The sequence below is a fragment of the Heterodontus francisci genome, chromosome 33 (assembly GCF_036365525.1).
Source record: "Heterodontus francisci isolate sHetFra1 chromosome 33, sHetFra1.hap1, whole genome shotgun sequence".
Classification (NCBI taxonomy): Eukaryota; Metazoa; Chordata; class Chondrichthyes; order Heterodontiformes; family Heterodontidae; genus Heterodontus; species Heterodontus francisci.
The window spans coordinates 42800555-42821527 of NC_090403.1; the positions used below are offsets into that span (position 1 = coordinate 42800555).

Consider the following 20973-nt stretch of genomic DNA (forward strand, 5'->3'; position numbering starts at 1 on the left):
TTTTGAAATACTTAAAATTTAAACAGTTATCCTAATATCAGGGGTGGGAATTTTTTACTGTCAGGTGGGAAAGCGGCCTAGAGAACAGCTGGCCTATCCAGGAGTGATAGCAGGAGGCCCAGTTAATTTTAACAGTTGGGCTTTGTTAACATGTCACTGGCTGATTTCCTGCTCATCATAGACTCACAAAAGAAAGGTTTAAACTTACCTTAAGGGCTTCTCTGGCGGTCTGATCAGGCTTATGCTGTCAGGGCAACTGCTGACAACCTGGTTAAAGTAGTCTCAGGGCCTTATTGATGAAATAGGACCCAATTTGCATAAATATATGAGGCTTCTGCCTGACTCAGACAGGCATCTCATAAGCCTGAAAAATTAGGCATTTTATAATCACAACTCAAGGAAGACAGGTGAGTAATTCACCTATTCCATTTTAACTGTCTCCCCCATCCTGCTTCCAAGCATTCCTACTGAGCAGGGGATGGGGAGTTAAAATTCCCCCCAGGGCGTTGTACTTTGGCTTTCTTTGCATGCGCGCATTTTCTATTTTTACATATTAATTTTACATAACTTCACTGTTTCTAGGATGAGCCTCTGGACAGTGTCGAAGGTAAGCTGAAGAAAAACACTCTGTAAACTATAGCACTATTGCTTGTGTGAATGCCAGTGGTATTGCTGCAGCACTCCCACCGTGAGGAGGGTAATTACAGCCCGACAAGTTTACATGGGGAGCTTCCATTATAAATGTAGGCATAAGAGTTTTTAAAGAAAAATCTTGACAGGAAGCACATACTGACATAAGCTTTTTAACATACAGTAGTTAAGACTGTTGTTTTGGATTTGGCTTGGTACCTAGTTGTGCGAGTCGTTTTAGATTTCCTCATTAAATAGCTTTATCAGTTTTAAGATTTTGAAAATTGAAGCTTGCACAGATGTGGACAAAAAAGAAACACAATGTTGTCAGTTGGACTCTGCCAAAGTAGCAAGGATAGAACACTTGGCTGAAATTTATGTACATATATCTCTGATGGATACTGACTGTAAGGCATGTTGGTTAGCTCAGTTGACTAGATAGTTAACATGTGATGGAGAAAGACACCAATGCATGAGTTCAATCCCTGCACTGGCTGTGGTAGTTCATCAAGGCCTACCTCCTTACTTTATCCTACTCTTACAGAGTGGTGATCTCAAGCTATATGTTACCAAGTGTTTCTTTAATGGGATGCCTTTGGGACTGTGGCGAGAACAACAACTGGCTGTAAAGGCTAACTCATAGAAGATGTAGTTAATACTACTCTTGACTCATCTAAACTGGGCTGGGTAAATCTCTTGCTACTAAACTGACAGGAAGGGAAAAAAGGGCTACAAATTTGAATTGTTGAGCAAGACCATGTGTGAATGAGAGGTGGCTGTTGCTATCTCTGAGACTTTTTCAGTGAACTGTCAGATGCAAGACTGATATTTCCTGAAGCAGTTACATGTCTCCTGTACCATTCACAAGAATGTAAATGTTTTCAATGTTTAGAACTGAAACTTAAGAATTCATTTTGTTTCTTCTATGAGAAAATAAACTCTAGAAACCACAAAGAGGATTTATTTTGGGGGAGGGGAGAGTAATGCACAGCTTAGCAAAATGTCTGGAACTAGTAACCAGTGAATAGTGCTTGGATTCAAATACAAACATACAAAAAAGTAAGCTGAGAAAGTCCAGTCAAGTCCATCAAAGCTCACCATAGCCACTAATAGTGATAAGTCCTGACAAAGGCAGAAACACTCTGCAAAATTTCCCTTCACCATAGTTGTCTGTGAGCCACAATCGAATGAACTTAACTAACCCACACAAATTCTCCTCCAATATGTCCACATGCATAGAAGAGGAGATAAAGGTGAATTACAGAAATACCAAAATATTGGCTTAAACTTTGTTGTATTTCCCTACTTAAACTGTAAAAATCTTAATCCTGTTTCCAAATTCAAGAGACTAACCATAATTAATGAATGTTTATTTGTATCTGCCAATAATGTTTAAAATATTGTCATCAATGGAGCAGAAAATGAATTATATTATTTATTTACTAAGCATTTAACTGGTTTGGTTTGAAGACAAAGCAATTTTGAACACTGTTTTCATTTATTTTCTAACAACTCCAGAGTTGTAGTCAGAGAAGGACAGCAACAGCACGAAGCTGGAAGAATCTACAAAGGATTCCAAGACCCTGGTAGAACAAACAATGTGAATACTATTAATTTTTATTTTGAACTATTTAATCTATTCTAAAAGTGCTTTCTGTCAAAAGCATCTGCTGAAAAAAGCATCGGCAGGTAGTCTGATTTTTCTTAGTTAAATTATTGGATGTAAGGTATAAGAGAAAACTTGTAAAATCCAGACTGATCAGTTCATGTCCTGAAACTGCTCCCGTAACTGGGACCTGGATTGTACTACATTAATCTAATAAAGTAACTTATGAAAAAACCTACTTAGTCAAGGGCATATTTTTTGAAAGGATATTCCAATGCAAAATGAATGACGAGGAACATGCAGACTGATAATTCTTGGGAGCTGATCTTTTTAGTACTCAATTGACAAGATTCAATTTGAGGACTGAGAGCTGATTATAGCCAAAACAAATTGAGTATAATGGGTTAAATACATTCCAGAAATTCAATACTTTTACTTCTTGAATGATACTGTTTCTCCTAGTCTTTGTGGAAATTGAAGTCTCGCATTATAACCATATTATTTCTGCTCGATGCTTCTCTGATCTCTGTATTTATACATTCTCCCACTAGATCACTACTGTCAGGAGGTTTTCAGACATTTCCCATCAGAGTCGTGCCTCCTTTCCTGTTCTTTACTTCTGTCCATACTGTTTCCACTGCCTGTTTTCCCTTCTTTCCACTAATTTGATTTTGTCTTTTATCAATTACTGCTATTCCTCCCCCTTTTCCCTATTTCCTGATCATTTCTGAAAATCCTGTAGCCTGGGATACTTAGCTTCCAATCTTGTCTAGCTTGTAGCCAAGTTTCCGTAATGGCTAGTACATCATATCCTTTAAGCTGAGTTTGTGCTCAAACTCATTTGTCTTATCTCTTGTAATACATGTATTTGTGTATATAACTCTTACTTGGGTAACTGACCCCACCTTATCCATATATCCTTATCGTATATTTCTCATATCTTTGACCTATTGCATATTTGGTTGCTAATGTTCTGTGCATTGCTATACAGGCTACAACTACATATATTTATATAGCATTTTTAAAGTAATAAAATGCCATACGATGCTTCACAGGAGCGTTATAAAGCAAAATTTGGCACCAAGCTACATAAGATATTAGGGCAGATGGCCAAAAGTTTGATCAAAGAATTTGTTTTAAAGTGTGTCTTAAAGGAGGAAAGAGAGGTAGAGCGGTGGAGAGGTTTAGGGAGGGAATTCCAGAGCTTAGGGCCTAGGCAGCTGAAAGCATGGCCACCAGTGTTGAAATGATTAAAATCAGGGATGCTCAAGAGGCCAGTATTAGATGAACGCAGATATTGCAGAAGGTTGCAGGGCTGGAGGAGATTATAGAGCTAGGGAGGAGGTGAAGCCATGGAGTGAATTGAAAACAAGGATGAGAATTTCAAAATCGAGTCATTGCTAGACGAGGAGCCAATGTCTTATCACTCACACTTTATTCTGAATAGGTATTTTACTATTACTTCCTATAATCTTTTCTGTCCCTGGGGTATTTCTTTTGTCCTTATCTCAGCCTCATATAATGCTGGCACAAATATATTCTGGCCATAAATATGAAAGAGTTGTGCACCAATTATAGTTTAATACTGTTGTACTAGTGTGTATTTGGTTTGAAGTTATCTATTATTTCCCATATAGAATTCGGGTGGTGGCAATCAGATTTGATGTTAGCTAAAGAGGTGATTTCTGTTGACGAACTTTGACAGCGCTCTGGTAAATGCTGCCAGACCTGCTGAGTGGTTCCAGCATTTCTTGTTTTTATTTCAGATTTCCAGCATCCGCAGTATTTTGTTTTTATTCTGGTAAATGATTGCCTGGCTGAGGTTTATGTGAGGAGTTAAATCCTTTTGTGTGGTTTCCACACTGATCCATTGTTCTGGATCTTTGACCTTCTATCCTGCTTGGGAGAAGCAGAAAATGTATCTTTTTCTTTGTGGAATGTGGGGACCATTAACATTACTGTATTTTAAGCTTTACAATTTGAAACACCTTTCACAGCAGCTTTGTGCATCACTAGGATCGCAATTGTACAGGAGTATTGCCTTTCTCCACTGAAAGTTATTGGTTGTGAGGCTTTCTTCATTTGTGGAAGAGGGAAAGTTTGTGTTCCTGAGGCATTGGCTCATGTATTTATCTGACACTTATCAATGCTGAAACATAGAGTAAAGACATTTGCTTGAAAACAGAATTTCAGTAATAGTCTTCTAAGTTAGTTGTAATGCTACATGACAGAGCAATCAATGCTCATGGGTGCGTTTGAAATTTCTACAGCTCAAGAATCAGAAATTGAAGGGCACAAATTCCATGTGATAAAAAATATTTCCTTAATCTGGAGAGTTTCTTTCTCAGCTAAGGGTGGATTTAAATACTATGATTTCAGTATCACAATTACGCATAGTTTAAATTGGGTGTTAAGGCCTGAACTGACTGCAAAAAAGTCACTCCAGTATCTGCTTGGACCCTGATTCAGTATTCAAGCTTCATTTACACCATAACTGCACTGTCGATGTTAATCAAAACCTCTTCACACTAATGCTACAGCTGTAGTGTAAATGCGGCCTGAGTTTTATTTTGTTTCTGCAAAAATGACTAAGAGACTTGAATGCACTGTAAGATAGTTTAAGATAATTTGAACCAGCTCCTTGAGTCTGTGTTTGTGTTCTTAGTGAATATGTTTAAAATCTGTCTCAGATTCAGTCTTTCACTTGATGACTAACAACTTGGCACAAGTTTGTGGGCATTGCATCAGACGTAATGGAGACAGTGGCCCTGATAACTGTCAGCCACCTTTCCTGTTCCTCAACCTGCATCAATTTTTTTTGAGGCGCCACTATTTTCATTTGCTTGCACCATTTCTCAGCAGCAAACTCAATGCTGCTCCTACATGTTAGAGAAAGCATCTACAGACAAAACTAGACCACACAAATGATAGCGCCTTATTTAACTATAGCAGGAGAAGTCTGTCTCTGGAAAACTCAGAACACAGTTAGCGCTTGACATTGCTAGTGTTTAATTTATAAGCTGTGGAAAGGATGTAGTCAAGTAAAACAGAGACGTTTTACTCAGTAATCAGTTGGTACGCTTATTTGATGGCAGCTATAGTATGTATATGTTCCACCTCATTCCTCCCTAAGTAGCATGCTATGTATTGTTCAATTAGGAGAGCATGTCTTCAGTAAGAATGGTGAGTGCATAATTGTAAACTGGAACCTTTTGGCAACTACATACGCATATTCCTCACAGAAGGTGGAAAAATCTATTCAAACGTTGGCATTGTAATCACTTTGTATTTATGGCTGTATCGTTCAAAATTGCACACAATTTGTGGGAAATTGCCATGGCTCAGGTTTGAACCTTTGTTTCCAACCATGCTGCTCGTCAGTGCTGTTGACACAGTTGTGAAAGGAATAAACACTAACGTACATGCCTGTGTCATCACCTTCCATAACACGTAGATTTCAAAATTCTCCTGGCATGGATCTGATGATTCCTATTAGTATACATCATTTAAGGTGGAATGTAATTGAGAATGCAGCTGGAATGGTTCGTGCACTATCTGTGCTTTGAGCCATTTACCTGAGGAATAATGATTCCCCTGGGTCCGAGCTAGCGAGATCGTGCCAAGAAATCCAACAGCTGAGCTGACTCATTGTTAAAGCTAAAAAGACACTGCCTGAGCAAGTAAGTTACTAAGCTTCTTATTTGCAATGCAGCCTCTGTTGGAAATATTGACCTCAATGTTAATCCCCCTCAACACAGCTTGCAGGAATAAAGTGACAATAACACTAGTGGGAAACTGTATCTGTTAATGACACTCTCTGCTAGGTGACAGTAATGCTGCTCCTACTGTATCCTATGAGATGCAATTTTGTAAGTATTAACCGTGCCCAACCCGACCCGAGCACGACCCGACCATCCCTTTACTTGCCTTCCTGACACCGAACCTCCAGGAAGCTGCAGCGCATGCGTGATGATGTCATAGTGACGTCACTCGCTCACTGCGCAGACTCAGTTTCGTCCCAGTCTCCCAGCTCAGGTAAGTTTTTTAATTTTAATACTTACCGGCAGAGCACTTACTGTGTGTGTCCGGCCCGGGCCCGAAAGCCGGACCCGGAGGAGGGGCCCGACCCGACCCTAACTCGACACATGTCGTCGGATCCCGTTGGGTTCGGGTTGGGTAGCAGGCCTTTACATGGCATGTAAAATGGAACGGAAGGGTTGTGAGGCAACTCACGTTCTGTATTGAAGAAAACTGATTTCTTTTGCACTTTCTGGAATGTCAACTTGGAACTATTTTGAACTGTTTTGTAATGTATTTTTTACAGGTTTTTATGAAGAAAGTATATTTTTGGAAAAAAAAGCATTGACAGAAAGTGGCCTTCCTTGGCCCCCTGACTCCCACTGACCTTTGCTCGTGGATGCCTATTACCATCCATTTTTACTGTTGGCTCTCTACCATAGCTCTTGAGAACTACAGCACACAGACCTGAAATGTTAACTCTGTTTCTCTCTCCAAAGAGGCTGCCTGACCTGCTGAGTTTTTCCAGCATTTTCTGTTTTTGTTTCAGATTTCCAGCATCCGCAGTATTTTGCTTTTTATTGTTGTGAAAAGAATGATTGGAGTCACGCACCTGAAATATTAAACTGTCTTTTTTCAGCTGCTGATGGCCATATTGTCTACTTCAAGCACTTTCTGTTTTTATTCGAGATTTCCAGCATGGAACCAACCCCGTGGATGAAGACAGGGGCTGCTATGCTGCCAACTGCAGAGAGCACGATCAACTACAAAGTTTTGAGTTTAATTCTAGCATTTATTCTCGACTTGTTCCATAACAGTATTTTCAGTACAAACTTCTCAGTATGTATCTTGGTGCCCTCCACCACCAATGAATGCACAGTGGTAGCAGTGTGCACCGTATACAAGATGCACTGCAGCAACTCACCACGCCTCCTTCAACAGCACCTTCCAAACTCACGACTTCTTCCACCTAGAAGGACAAGGGCAGCAGATGCGTCGGAACACCACCATCTGCAAGTTCCTCTCCAAGTCACACAACATCTTGACTTGGAACTATATTGCTGTTACTTCACTGTCACTGGATCAAAATCCTGGAACTCACTCCCTAACAGCACTTTGGGAGTACCCACACCAGATGGATTGCAGAGATACTAGCAGGCAGCTCACCACCACCTTCTCAGGGGCAACAAATGCTGGCCTTTTCAGCGACGTCCACATCCCATGAAACAAAAAAAAAATAACCTCACCAATTGGGTCACTGTGTTTCAATCTATGGAGCACAACTCTCATGCATATGGGAAACAAATACCAATATTTGGACTAAAATTTGGTCAGGTGATCATTAGAGAAGTAGGGGGCCTCCATGTTGAGTTTCAGGACACAGTTCTAATGGATATAGAACATAAATCTAATGTTAATAAAGACAACAAATTTTAAATCTGGACTGCCTTAAATCCCAACAGTTGGACAGCATGAGAGTGGGGATAAAACATAATAATTTTCATGTGGGCCAACTTTTACATGATGCCAATAGACATGGATGAAAAAGCCCATTGGCCTCATCTCCACATTAATCTGGAACAAATTTGTAGCTCATACCTCACCATCACAGCATCCAACTGTTTCTTAAATTATTCCAGAGTATCACTTCCCTGGCTCTGTTCAGCAGGTTCATTCCATGTGTTGATCATTCTTTTTGTGAAGAACTTCTGGGCATCAGTCAGAAGTGTGCCTTTCCTCAGCCTGGAGCCTATGCCTGTTTGTCCTAGTGCCTTTACTTAATTTAAAGTAATGTTTCACATTTACTTTTTCTGTACTGTTCACAATCTTACATACCTTGTCTTCATTGTCTTCTCTCAAGGTTGAAAAGCTCAAGTTTCTCAAATCCTCTGCAAAAAGGTAGTATAGATGAGGGAGGCCATTTGTAGCTCATCATTCTCTAGAAACCTATACCCCAAATCAAACGTCTAACCATCACCTAAATGTGTTTGCCACCACCACTTAACTCAGTATTAGTCACTTTTGTGGGAAGAAGAACATTCTCACATCATTTATGAGTACTTCTTTTAACATGTTGGTCCTATCTTCCCTTCTCCTGTAACTGTAGTTTAACTTTAACTTGAAAATTAAACTTTAACTTGAAATAATACTCTGAATTATTATATATTATTATACTTATTATATAAGGTCTCCACTCATTCTCCCACTTTCAAGTTTGAAAAATCTTAAGTTTTTCTATCCGCGTCTCATAACTTAATTCTCTGATATTAGGGATCAGTCTTAAAGCCCTCTCTACACCACTTCCAAAGCTTGATGTTTCCCTTCTGTCTCAGAGACTAGAATGGAATGCAGTGGTCTATATGCAGTCCAAGCAGAACACCCCACAATTTCAGCATGATGGCCTGAGACCTAATGTATTGGCTTCAGGTGCCAGGGTCCCATGTTTTCGGAGGGATGACCTGAGGCTTATTAAATACAATATGTGCATCAAGGTTCTGGCAGCATTGGACGGCATGAGAGTGGGGATAAAACATAATCATATGCACCTAGTGTGCTTGGGGCCTACATAACAGCTGTATGCAAGCCTCATTAAGACCAAAATTAGAATTTAAATTCGGAGTCCTCCCCATGCTATAACTGGTGTGGCTGGGCAGTACTGAAGCCACACATGTTAGCAATGGGCATTGATGGAGGGGTCAGATGGGCCCTTCTCACCACCCGCCAAGTTATGTCTTGGTGTTTGTTTTGCTTTGCCTCAATGCAAATTAAGGCAAACTTTGATTGCCCCATCCTATCTTATCTCTGAAAACTTCCTGAATCCCGCATCTCCGCTTGGTCTTCAGATGATTTGGTTACCCTCTTAACAGCTCCTTCTTTGGCTAAGTGATCATTTTTCTCAGATTACACTTCTGTGAAATTAAAGAAGTAAAACATTTAATCAAACAAGAAGACCCATTACCAAAAAAACTTGACTAACTCATTACAGACAGAAAGGATTTCGCAGCTAATATTTTTCAGCAAGACATTTGTGCATATGAGATAAACTTCTTTTAATAGTTATCCAGTTTAATACAGCATAAAAGCAATTGTTAAAATTCCTCTGCATGTCACCACAGAAATGCCGCAATCAGCAGCTGAAAAGCGCGTTTGCCTTTGACCCACGGGCCGCTCCGTACTCTGATCTGCGCATGCTCTAAGGTCGCTACCACCTGGGAGTGGAAGGTGTAAATGTACATTTAACGTCTTTAATATATAATTTAAAGCTTCGGCGCTATGGCCTTTCAATGTCAGCAGCAATGCTACATGAAGGAGGTAGGAATAAATCAGAGAGGGCCGGCACTGGGGGGAAATAACCTGAAAACAGCGGAGACCCATTCAGCCCTCATCCCCCTCCCCCCCCATCTTCCCTCATCCCCCTCCTTCCCTCATCCCCCTCCCCCCCTCATCCCCCTCCCCCCCATTTTCCCTCATCCCCCTCCCCCCCATCTTCCCTCATCCCCCCCCCCCCATCTTCCCTCATCCCCCCCCCCATCTTCCCTCATCCCCCCCCCCCATCTTCCCTCATCCCCCCCCCCATCTTCCCTCATCCCCCCCCCCCATCTTCCCTCATCACCCCCCCCCATCTTCCCTCATCCCCCCATCTTCCCTCATCCCCCTCCCCCCCCCAATCTTCCCTCATCCCCCTCCCCCCCCCAATCTTCCCTCATCCCCCTCCCCCCCCCAATCTTCCCTCATCCCCCTCCCCCCCCCAATCTTCCCTCATCCCCCTCCCCCCCCCAATCTTCCCTCATCCCCCTCCCCCCCCCAATCTTCCCTCATCCCCCTCCCCCCCCCAATCTTCCCTCATCCCCCTCCCCCCCCCAATCTTCCCTCATCCCCCTCCCCCCCCCAATCTTCCCTCATCCCCCTCCCCCCCAATCTTCCCTCATCCCCCTCCCCCCCCCATCTTCCCTCTCCCCCCCCCCATCTTCCCTCTCCCCCCCCCCATCTTCCCTCTCCCCCCCCCCATCTTCCCTCTCCCCCCCCCATCTTCCCTCTCCCCCCCCCCATCTTCCCTCTCCCCCCCCCCCCCATCTTCCCTCTCCCCCCCCATCTTCCCTCTCCCCCCCCCCATCTTCCCTCTCCCCCCCCCCATCTTCCCTCTCCCCCCCCCCATCTTCCCTCTCCCCCCCCCCATCTTCCCTCTCCCCCCCCCCCCATCTTCCCTCTCCCCCCCCCCCCATCTTCCCTCTCTCCCCCCCCCCATCTTCCCTCTCTCCCCCCCCCCATCTTCCCTCTCTCCCCCCCCCCATCTTCCCTCTCCCCCCCCCCCCCATCTTCCCTCTCCCCCCCCCCATCTTCCCTCTCCCCCCCCCCCCCATCTTCCCTCTCCCCCCCCCCCCATCTTCCCTCTCCCCCCCCCCCCCATCTTCCCTCTCCCCCCCCCCCCCATCTTCCCTCTCCCCCCCCCCCCCCATCTTCCCTCTCCCCCCCCCCCCATCTTCCCTCTCCCCCCCCCCCCCATCTTCCCTCTCCCCCCCCCCCCAATCTTCCCTCTCCCCCCCCCCCATCTTCCCTCTCCCCCCCCCCCCATCTTCCCTCTCCCCCCCCCCCCCATCTTCCCTCTCCCCCCCCCCCCATCTTCCCTCTCTCCCCCCCCCCCATCTTCCCTCTCTCCCCCCCCCCCATCTTCCCTCTCCCCCCCCCCCCCCAATCTTCCCTCTCCCCCCCCCCCCCCCCAATCTTCCCTCTCCCCCCCCCCATCTTCCCTCTCCCCCCCCCCCATCTTCCCTCATCCCCCTCCCCCCCCCATCTTCCAATCCCCCCACGCCCCTCCCTCACCCTTGCTTGCCTCCAAGGGCACAGTTAACATTTCAGATTGGTGAAAAAAGGACCGGAAATGTTAACTCTGTTTCTCTCTCTCCACAGCTGCTGCCTGACCTGCTTAATATTTCCAGCATTTGCCGTATTTATTTCAGACTTTCAGCATCTGCAATATTTTGTTACCAGTATAATATTTCTACACTTGCTTCTATTAGCTGACTTTGGGATGAGTGTTTTAATTACTTGTCGTTTGAAAATCTGCTTTTAAAAATAAGTAGAAAGGTATAAAGTGTAATTTTGTAGTTTTTAAAAAAAACTAAGAGGGGAATTTTGAACTGCCAGTTGCCGTTACTCATCTGATAAATGCATAACCGGCTGGGAGATATCTGGTCGGGTCCTTGGATGTCCCTTTTACCAACATGATTCAGTCAGGCCTCTAAGTGATGCCCAGCGCTCCAACCCAAAGCATGTGGAAGCTATTTAAAAACACAAATTGGGGTTCTACACTTGTCGTAGAACCTTGATTGCATAATTCATGGAGAAATGGGCAGAGCATGCTTGTCCTAGTTTTCTTGGTGTTCGGTAGCCTCACCAGCAATACTGAAGGTATCCCTAGAAGCTGCTCAGAAGGCACAAGATCTGTTTTTTTTTAAAAAAAGGTTTTTGTTGAGCTGAAGGAGCATATATGTTGCTCTGGGTTCTTCCGAAATCTTTGGCTGGGTGCCAGCCTAATTTCATGCCCCCCCAACCCGCCAAGAAACTGCACCCTGTCCTTTCCCCTTCCCATTCAAACTATGGCCATGGGTAGATCTCACAGGGGCACTGCCAATATCATGCCCATTTAAGGGCAACTTGAAAAACACTCTTAACTCCCTCATGCTGTCATTTTTGGAACTTCCTCTTTAAAGCATTGCCATTTGGTGGTAACGTGAGGTGTGTTGGTAATTTAGAGGTGTGGGGGAGGCAGCTTGACATTTGGGTTAAAGAACCTTGATCAGCCCACTGCATTGGCAGGGTCTGAGCCCATGTTGTGGACTTGCTCTTTTCCTCTTTCCATGATTGGTATTTCACTTTCCTTTTCAGTTTTCATTTCATTGCTGCATCAGAAACTTTTCCTTTCTCTTTCTTTATGTTTCTTGTTATACTTCTGCCGTACTTAGACTTCTCCTGTGTCTTTTCACCCGCTCACCGCACGCCCCCACCACCCAGTTATGCTTTTTATAATAAGACCAGAAATTGCTGGAAATACTCAGCAGGTCTGACAGCATCTATCGAGAGAGAAATAGAGTTAATGTTTCAGGTCAATGACCCTTCATCAAAACTCAACATTTCTTTGTTGTCTTTTCTATCTCACCGATGATCTCTCCATGTATTATCTCATGGATGATCTTTTATATCAATTTGTTGATTGGTTATCATATTAAAGCCCTCTCTGTGGATCTGGTGGTTCTTTTTCCCCTTCCCTCTTTTCTGTCCTTTTTTCCAACTTTACCACAATGCCTGTTTATCTTAGTTGAAAGTCCTTTGAACTGTTTGATAACTGAAATGTCATAAGCTGTCTTTTTACAGATGGTGAATGACCTGTTGTGTATTTCGAGAATGTTCTACATTTGTTTGATTTTTCATAAGTGCAACCTTTTCCTTTTTTTTTTCATTAATAATGTTAACATGTGTTTCTTTGTATTTTAACTGCTGCTACTCCTTTGTTCTTTTTGATGTTTGCATTTCCTTTACACAATGTTTTTCATTCCAGTTTGAAACCTTGGTGGTATCGTGTACTCCAGCAGAGTTGAAAATTGCTGTTAATGGGAAGAAGGAAGCTCTGAAAGGTTTTAACGTGATTCTTGAGGACACCTTACTGTTTCCAGAGGGAGGTGGACAGGTCAGAATGGTTTGTTTCTCAAAGAGCTGGACGGTTTAGGCAGTGCTTCTCAAACTTTTTTGGTTGAAGGCCCTCCCATCCCCACATCTAAATTATATTACTATATGATACTCATGGAAGTGCTGCATGTAAAGAGTGTTTAAATGATGCTTTTAAGAAAGGGCTCTTTACTTACAGATATCAGTGAGATGGGTGTGCCTGCTTCTCACTGCAGAGTCTGTCTCTCCTTAGCAGGAGCACAGTGAGGGCAGGGGTACTGAGGAAGCACAGCCCCGAGAGACCAAGAACCTGGCAAGAGCAAAATATGGACAAAGCACTGGGGGAGCTCGAAGAGAGCAGGAGCCTAGGGCAGCATTAGAGTAGCGGAGGACCAGAGCGTGCTGTGGCCGCTGCTCACTCACCCACTTACTCTTGATCACAGCGCCCTGGGCATTTGCCCACGTCATCCACATCTAAGGTCGGCCCTGCGTTGTAGATCCCCGAGAATGTATCTGTGAACCCCCAAGTTTGAGAACCACTGGTTTGCAGTGATACATATAGACACGACAGACAGAAGAAGACACTCTGATCCATACAGCCTATACGACACAACTGCGATGCCTTATGAATCATAATACACAGACTGTGGAGACCAATGCCCCACCTCCAACCAGATTAGATCCCAGGCCATTTTGAGGAAAAATAACTGGGACCTTCCTCTCCAACTCCTTTCAATGATTGAACCTATACCAGGACATCACTCTGGCCCTAATAATGTCACCTTTTGTATGATGTGAAAGTGGCAGTTTAACTGCAGTCAAATCAGTGATTAAAAGTAGCAGGAGTGAACCTTCCTGCAACTGCGGGGGTGGTTTAAACTCATTTTGAAGTCTGCGGTGCAGTAGTGTAACGATAATCTAGAGGTGTTTAGGTGATAGCAGGATGCTGGATGAATGCCCAGTGTTGTTACTGAGCAACCAATTATATTGAAAACACTTTTTCTTTGTGCCAATGACCCTGTTTGTTCAGCACAGGCCTTGCCCGAAAGATTTTATTTTCACTTTTCAGTAATCGCTTTTTGAAAGATGGGTGTATAAAGGTACATTTATCATCACATTGATGTCCACAGTACAGACTCCCCCTGGAACCTAGAGCTAACTGTGGAATTGCTGAAAAATTCAAAGTGCATGATTACTGCAGCCTTTAAGATAGACCATTTTCAGATCAGTATGCACAATATTGATCAAAATTTTAAAATAAAGTGGTTGAAAGGCTGAGTCAGAGATTGAGGTTAAGTGAGCCAGGAATTTGATGTGGGGTCACTCTCGGAAAGGTTTTCAGGTTGACTGGTTTGGATTTAATTTAAGGGAATAAAATAAACACAAAAGCAGCAATAGAAAAACTGGCTGCCATGCGTTCTTGTGACGATCTGTGGCTAGCATGAACCAATTTTGCCCTCAATGCTGGAGGTTCATGACTGTATTGCAGACTTTAATAATATAGATCAGTTGACTTGATAAAACAATTTGTATTTGGTGTTTGAAAATTGGAAGTGCTTCAATTATTGGTGGAATTGAAGCTTTGCCTGTGCTCAGAATGCAATGAAATGTTTTTTGTTGAAAACTTCTTACAATTTATTTCTTAAAGCCAGACGACCGTGGGTTCATAAATGACATCCCTGTTTTACGAGTGACACGACACGGACCTGAAGCCATTCACTTTGTGCAGTCGCCCTTGGAGCCTTTGTCTAAGGTTCAGCTGAAAATTGACTGGGAAAGACGATTTGACCACATGCAGCAGCATTCGGGTATTCAATTAACCCTTTCATAATCGCTTCTAAGATGTGCTAGGTTTTTCTAAAATAAGCCATTAATTTTATCACTTTGAAGCAGTGAGGAACATTCCGCCCTTCCCATGCTCCTTCTCCCTCGCCCACCCCACCCTCCACTAGGAAGTTTACTTTTTGTCAGAGAAATTCATTTGCACTAATTCATAAGAACGCTATTGATAAAGGACCAAATATTGAACATAAAACAAGACGAGCTGGTGTCACATTTTGATCAGTTATAAACTACTATCTCAATAGCAGTTGTAGTTGCAATGTTCAATTAATTTAAAAAGGCAATTGCCTTGGTGAGCCACTTAACAATCCTGTAATTTCAGACATAGAAGACATTCACAGTCCAAGTCTATTCTGACACTCCACTGCGAGATACACTGCACTGCCTAGAACACACAGATGTGGAAAACATTTTGCTCAAATGACATAGTGAGAAAGGTATTCAGTGTTTGACCTGCGTTATGTTGGCTGAATTTTTTTTTAAAACTGCATGACTGAAAATTTGCAGCTGTTCAAGTTGACTCCTGTAATAACTTTGACAGGGATCTGCTGGAATAGCTCTAACTATGCTGGGTCTGGGTGAGCACTGACATTTCTGGGTTGGCCTGTCAGGGATTCCATATGATACCATCAATACAAGGGAATGGTGGGGACTGTGCATACTGGAGTTCTTGAGCCCCAGGCCTCTTTTTGGATATGGCTCCTGACTGTCCCCTCCTGTTCTCCCCCCAACTTTTGTTAGACTTGGGAATCCACCAATGGTTCTGAGGCCCAATGGGTGCAGGCACGGGCTATGGCCGTGATCCCCATTTGGCCAGCCAGTCTTTTTTTTGTGTCCTAAAGTGACCTGTCGCTTTCTGAAGGAATTGTAATCATAGAACCTCCCCCCTGCCCTGTGAACTTTGATAAAGTCCGCAGTGGAGGTCTAGCACAGGCGCATCTTAGCTATGACACCAAGAAGCTTTCACCCTGCAGATTTTGAGGCCTATATGTTTTTAAATGTTAAAAGTCTGATATCTACTGATCACTAAACAAGCTTTTCAGTTTCTGAAATGCTTTTTACATTAAATTGTGTTTGACACTTTTTTTTTACAATAAATGAGCATTTTTTATTGCATTTTGTTTCAGGGCAACATTTAATTACAGCCATAGCAGATTTGATGTTTGGTTTCAAAACTACCTCATGGTAAGCATAAAATTGTAAGTAAAGTTATGATTGCGTACAGAATCATTTACTGATTATTGAACAATATAAACTGGAGGGGGAAAATAGGTATAATCATTTAACGTATGTTCCTTCATGGACAAAGTAAGGAGAGACCACTCAGCCCATCATGTCTACTCATGACTTCCTTTTCATGCCACTTATTGCTCCTCTATTTTAAACAAGTTCCTTTTCCAACGTCTATGAATAAAATCAAACCATGCCCCTGATATCTCTCGAACCTTAATTCCCTTTCTCAACAGATGTCGATTCAGCTCCCTTTTTAAATGTGTCCGGTTCATTCTGAGCTGACTTTCTCCTCTAAAAGTTTGACTTAAATGACCACTGTTCTTAGGGTTGATAGTTTTTTTCCTGTTCTCCAGTCTTGGTTATGAGTTAGTCCTCTAGTCTTCTGCTCAATGGCCAAGTCAAACAGCTTGTTTGCTTCAACCTTATTAATGCCTTTCATTATTTATAGACCTGAATCTCCCCTCAGTCTTTTCTCCTGAGGAAAATAACATTAATCGTTGGGAGCCTTCTTGAACAGCCTAGTTAGTACCCTATGGACTAGTACCGCCCTCGTCAGTCTTTTCCGAACCTGTGGCTGGAATTTTATGTTGTGGCAGTGGCCCCGCCCACTGGCTAAAAAAGTTGGGGGGGCGAGCCACTTCCACCGGGCCTGGAAGCCACGCAGCAATTTTACGTGGCCTAGACCCTTAATTGTCCTCAGTCAGGACTTCTGCCCCACTGAGGCAGGAAGTCTTGCCTCTGAGAGCTGCTGGTCAATCAGAGGGCAGGCAGCTGTTCAGTCACAGCAGTGATACCAGCTGTGGCCACTGCTGGGACTGCACCCAGCCAGGGCAAGCAACAATGGAGGAGATCATGGAACGGGTAAGTGGGGGTCAGGTCTTGCTGGGGACAATCGGCTAGACCCCAGCGAGGTTCGGTGGGGGGAGGTTCCACTGGACTGCTGCGGGGGCCCTCCGTGGGGCATAGGTGCCTGATCAGGAGGCCACCCCTGTCCCCAACCCACAAGGAGGCTGCCAAGTATTTCTGGGCATCCTCAGGAGTGACGGTGGGTGGAGGCCCTTAAGTAGCAATTAATTGGCCACTTAAGGGCCTCAATTGCTTGGGGCAGGCAGGCTGTTTGTCACCTCACCTGCTGCTGGTAAAACAGCAGCGGGGGCGGGTAGGCGTGGGAACGGCATCCCCGCCTCCCTCTCGATTTTATGGCAACCCCCCTACCCCTCCCAAACCCACCTCCCAGCCCGCTCCTGGGGGTGATAAAATTCCAGCCTGTTTTTTAAAAGTTTATTTATTTCCTTGTCTTGCTGAAACTGTGAGTAATGTTATGCCTTGTGGAATAACAAAAAAACCCCCATCAGTTTTCTAGTAGAAGTACTGTCTCAGCCACCTGTAGTGCAGTAAAAATATTTTGAGAGGCTGGTGTTACAAGGGTTTACAAAACTAACCTTTATTTCTGGGTTATAAGGAAGGTTCACAGACCTGAAACGTTAACTCTGTTTTTCTCTCCATAGACCTGCTGAGTATTTCGAACATTTTTTGTTTCTGTTTCTTTATTTCTGGTATGTAGGCTTGAACCCAACTCCGATTGATGGGATAAAACCATTGTCTCTTTGTTAGGCTGCTGGTTGAGATGAGACAAAAAGGGTTTTGAATCTCACCAGTAGAATACCCAATTTGCAAGGGCTTAATGTCGAAAGTGAAAATTGTCGCATTTCCCCACGCTGATATTCATCAGCTTGATGAGCACAAATTCACTTTAAAAAAAAAACTTTTCAAACTAGCTAGCACGTGGTTCAACACATGAGGAAAAGAAAATTGAGAAATAACACCATCACAGCCACATGTTTTCCAGAATATTTCCTGATTAAGGAAGATCTTTGTCGCCAATAAGTTTTAAAGTATTATACATACGCAAATGACGGGCAAGGGAAGACCGGTTGATCCATCAAGCCTGCCCGACACTCGTGATGGCTGGCCATCATATCTAGACGTTTCCTAAATGGCACCGCTATGTAACCTCTTAGAGAGGCAAAAACAGAGAAAATCTCAGGGCCAATAAAGAAAAAAAAACCCTGGAAAATCTTTTGCTGACCCCATCAGGCAATCAAAATCAATTCAGGCAATTACGTGGACTATGCATTTATTATCTGTTAATCTGTTTACCTTTATTTTTTTTTATCCGTTCCTGGGATATGGGCATTGCTGGCTAGTCTAATTTCCCTTGAGCAGGTGTTGATGAGCTGCCTTCTTGAACTGCTGTAGTCCATGTGGGGTAGGTGCACCCACAGTGCTGTTAGGAATGGTGTTCCAGGATTTTGACCCAGCAACAGTGAAGGAAAAGCGATATAGTTCCAAGTGAGGTGGCTTGGAGGGGAACTTGCAAGTGGTGGTGTTCCCATGCATCTGCTGCCCTTGTCCTTCTAGATGGTAGAGGTTTGGAAAGTGCTGTCTAAGGAGCCTTGGTGAGTTGTTGCACTGCATCTCGTAGATGGTACACACTGCTGCCACTGTGCGTTGTGGTGGAGGGAGCGAATGGCACCCCATCCACAAACAATCAAGCGGGCTGCTTTGTCCTGGATGGTGTCGAGCTTCTTGAGTATTGTTGGAGCTGCACCCATCCAGGCAAGTGGAGAGTATTCCATCACACTCCTGACTTGTGCCTTGTAGATGGTGGACAGGCTTTGGGGAGTCAGGAGGTAAGTTACTTGTCGCAGGTTTCCTAGCTTCTGACCTACTCTTGTAGCCACGGTATTTATGTGACTACTCCAGTTCAGTTTCTGGTCAATGGTAACCCCCCAGAATGTTGATCGTGGGGGATTCAACGATTGTAGTGCCATTGAATGTCAAGGGGAGATGGTTAGATTTTCTCTTGTTGGAGATGGTCATTGCCTGGCACTTGTGTGTCGTGATTATTACTTGGCACTTATCAGCCCAAGCCTGAATATTGTCCAGGCCATGCTGCATTTCTACTTGAATTGCTTCAGTATCTGAGGAGTCACGAATGGTGCTGAACATTGTGCAATCATCAGCGAACATTCCCACTTCTAACCTTATGATTGACAGAAAGTCATTGATGAAACAGCTGAAGATGGTTGGGCCTAGGGCACTATCCTGAGGAACTTCTGCAGTGATGTCCTGGAGCTGAGACGATTGACCTCCAACAACCACAACCATCTTCCTTTGCACTAGGTATGACTCCAACCAGCGGAGAGTTTTCCCCCTGATTCCCATTGACTCCAATCTTTCTAGGGCTCATTGATGCCATACTTGGTCAAATGCTGCCTTGATGTCAAGGGCAGTCACTCTCACCTCACCTCTTGAGTTCGGCTCCTTTGTCCATGTTTGAACCAAGCCTGTAATGAGGTCAGGAGCTGAGTGGCCCTGGCGGAACCCAAACTGAGCATCAGTGATCAGGTTATTGAAAAGCAAGTGCTGCTTGACAGCACTGTCGACGACACCTTCCATCACAGTGCTGTCAATCACAGTGCTATATGATGTAACCTCTGGTCCAGGTTCCTCATGGTAATATATATCTAGTTAACAAAGTAAAATGCTCCTGTAGCTTTGGGGAAGACAACAAAATATAATTCATTTTCCAGTGTTGGAAGCTGTGTCAGAACACGTTTGTAATTTGGGACCTTTAATGCTTGTTTTGCAGGGAGCTGGGTCGACAGCGTAGTTTCATTGAACTGGACACACCTTCTCTGACTCGTGAGCAGGTTGAAGCTCTGGAGATAGCAGTAAATGAGAAAATCAGGGAGCACATTCCTGTCAATGTACGAGTTGTATCTGTGGATGATCCAGAGGTAGAAAAGGTAAATGACAATTGAGGAAGATTTAGTTTTCAATATTGATACTTTGCTCGCCTTACCCATAACCCTCCAGCTTAGTCCCTGCTGTCCTGTGTGTGCTGACACAAAAATGGGTTTTGGGTCCATGATTCCAGTACCTAGCCTAAGTGGCATCCTTCATGTGTGATGCAGGCCTAGGCATTGAGTTTTGGCAGACTATTGTGTCGAGCATTGCAGCATAGCTCAACCCTGTCCTCACTTGGACTTTCAACCACGACCAGGATAATCAGGAGTAGAAATCCGTGTTGATTTCTCTTTTCCCCTTGCCTAGCCAAACCCATGGATGGTGCAGCCAACTACATTGCCTCAATTGCAGTCAGAATTGCAATCTCCCCTCAAGCTGGAAATTGAACTGGCGACCTTCTGGTATGTATGGCTTAGTGCTGTGCCAGAGGAACATCAGCTAAGTAACAATTAAGGAAGACTTACTTTTCTTGTGAAGATCCTTTCTGTCACAAAAGTATCCATGGTGTATTAGATACTAACTAAAACTAGATTGACTTGGAATTGTTAAATGAATGATGAGTACCGATGGCCAATGAATGATTTAGTTCATTATTGGTCAGGATGTGCCCATATTAAATGACATTTAGCATTAAAACATAATTAGATGCACTAACTCAATCCAACATGCCATTTAGAATCTGGAAGGCATTGTAAATTCACAGTACTTTTAGAATTTAAGTGGTGTTCGTAAAAGGAAAGTTCCTTTAGTCAAATGAATCTAGATTAATGGTTAGGTTAGAGTGTATGACAGGTCTGTAGTGCATGCTCAGGGAACATCTTAAACTGAAGGGACCAAATCTAAGGAGTTTTAGTTTAGTTTAGTTTAGAGATACAGCACTGAAACAGGCCCTTCGGCCCACCGAGTCTGTGCCGACCATCAACCACCCATTTATACTAATCCTACACGAATTCCATATTCCCACCACATCCCCACCTGTCCCTATACTAGGGGCAATTTCTAATGGTCAATTTACCTATCAACCTGCAAGTCTTTGGCATGTGGGAGGAAACCGGAGCACCCGGAGGAAACCCACGCAGACACAGGGAGAACTTGCAAACTCCACACAGGCAGTACCCAGAATTGAACCCGGGTCGCTGGAGCTGTGAGGCTGCGGTGCTAACCACTGC

At 43.8% G+C, this 20973-nt stretch overlaps 2 protein-coding genes across 4 annotated transcripts in view; both read left to right on the forward strand.

The window, feature by feature from the left end:
- The window catches only part of ptges3l (prostaglandin E synthase 3 like), a 32530-nt gene extending 24186 nt beyond the window's left edge, over positions 1 to 8344 (forward strand). The window contains exons 7-8 of one of the 3 annotated variants that reach the window (XM_068013393.1): positions 2149 to 2230; positions 6894 to 8344. In XM_068013393.1, coding sequence (XP_067869494.1) covers positions 2149 to 2220 — 72 coding nt within the window. In that variant the 3' untranslated portion in view covers positions 2221 to 2230; positions 6894 to 8344. Of the gene's footprint in view, positions 1 to 582; positions 608 to 2148; positions 2408 to 6893 lie in introns of those variants that run through there. The other 2 variants (XM_068013394.1, XM_068013392.1) reach the window with 2 other exon arrangements.
- Positions 8345 to 9445: 1101 nt separating this feature from the next.
- aarsd1 (alanyl-tRNA synthetase domain containing 1) overlaps positions 9446 to 20973 on the forward strand; it is a 31560-nt gene continuing 20032 nt past the window's right edge. The window contains exons 1-5 of the mRNA XM_068013391.1: positions 9446 to 9565; positions 12810 to 12938; positions 14565 to 14724; positions 15886 to 15943; positions 19647 to 19803. Of these exons, the coding sequence (XP_067869492.1) occupies positions 9527 to 9565; positions 12810 to 12938; positions 14565 to 14724; positions 15886 to 15943; positions 19647 to 19803 (543 nt within the window). The 5' untranslated portion in view covers positions 9446 to 9526. The remainder of the gene's footprint in view (positions 9566 to 12809; positions 12939 to 14564; positions 14725 to 15885; positions 15944 to 19646; positions 19804 to 20973) is intronic.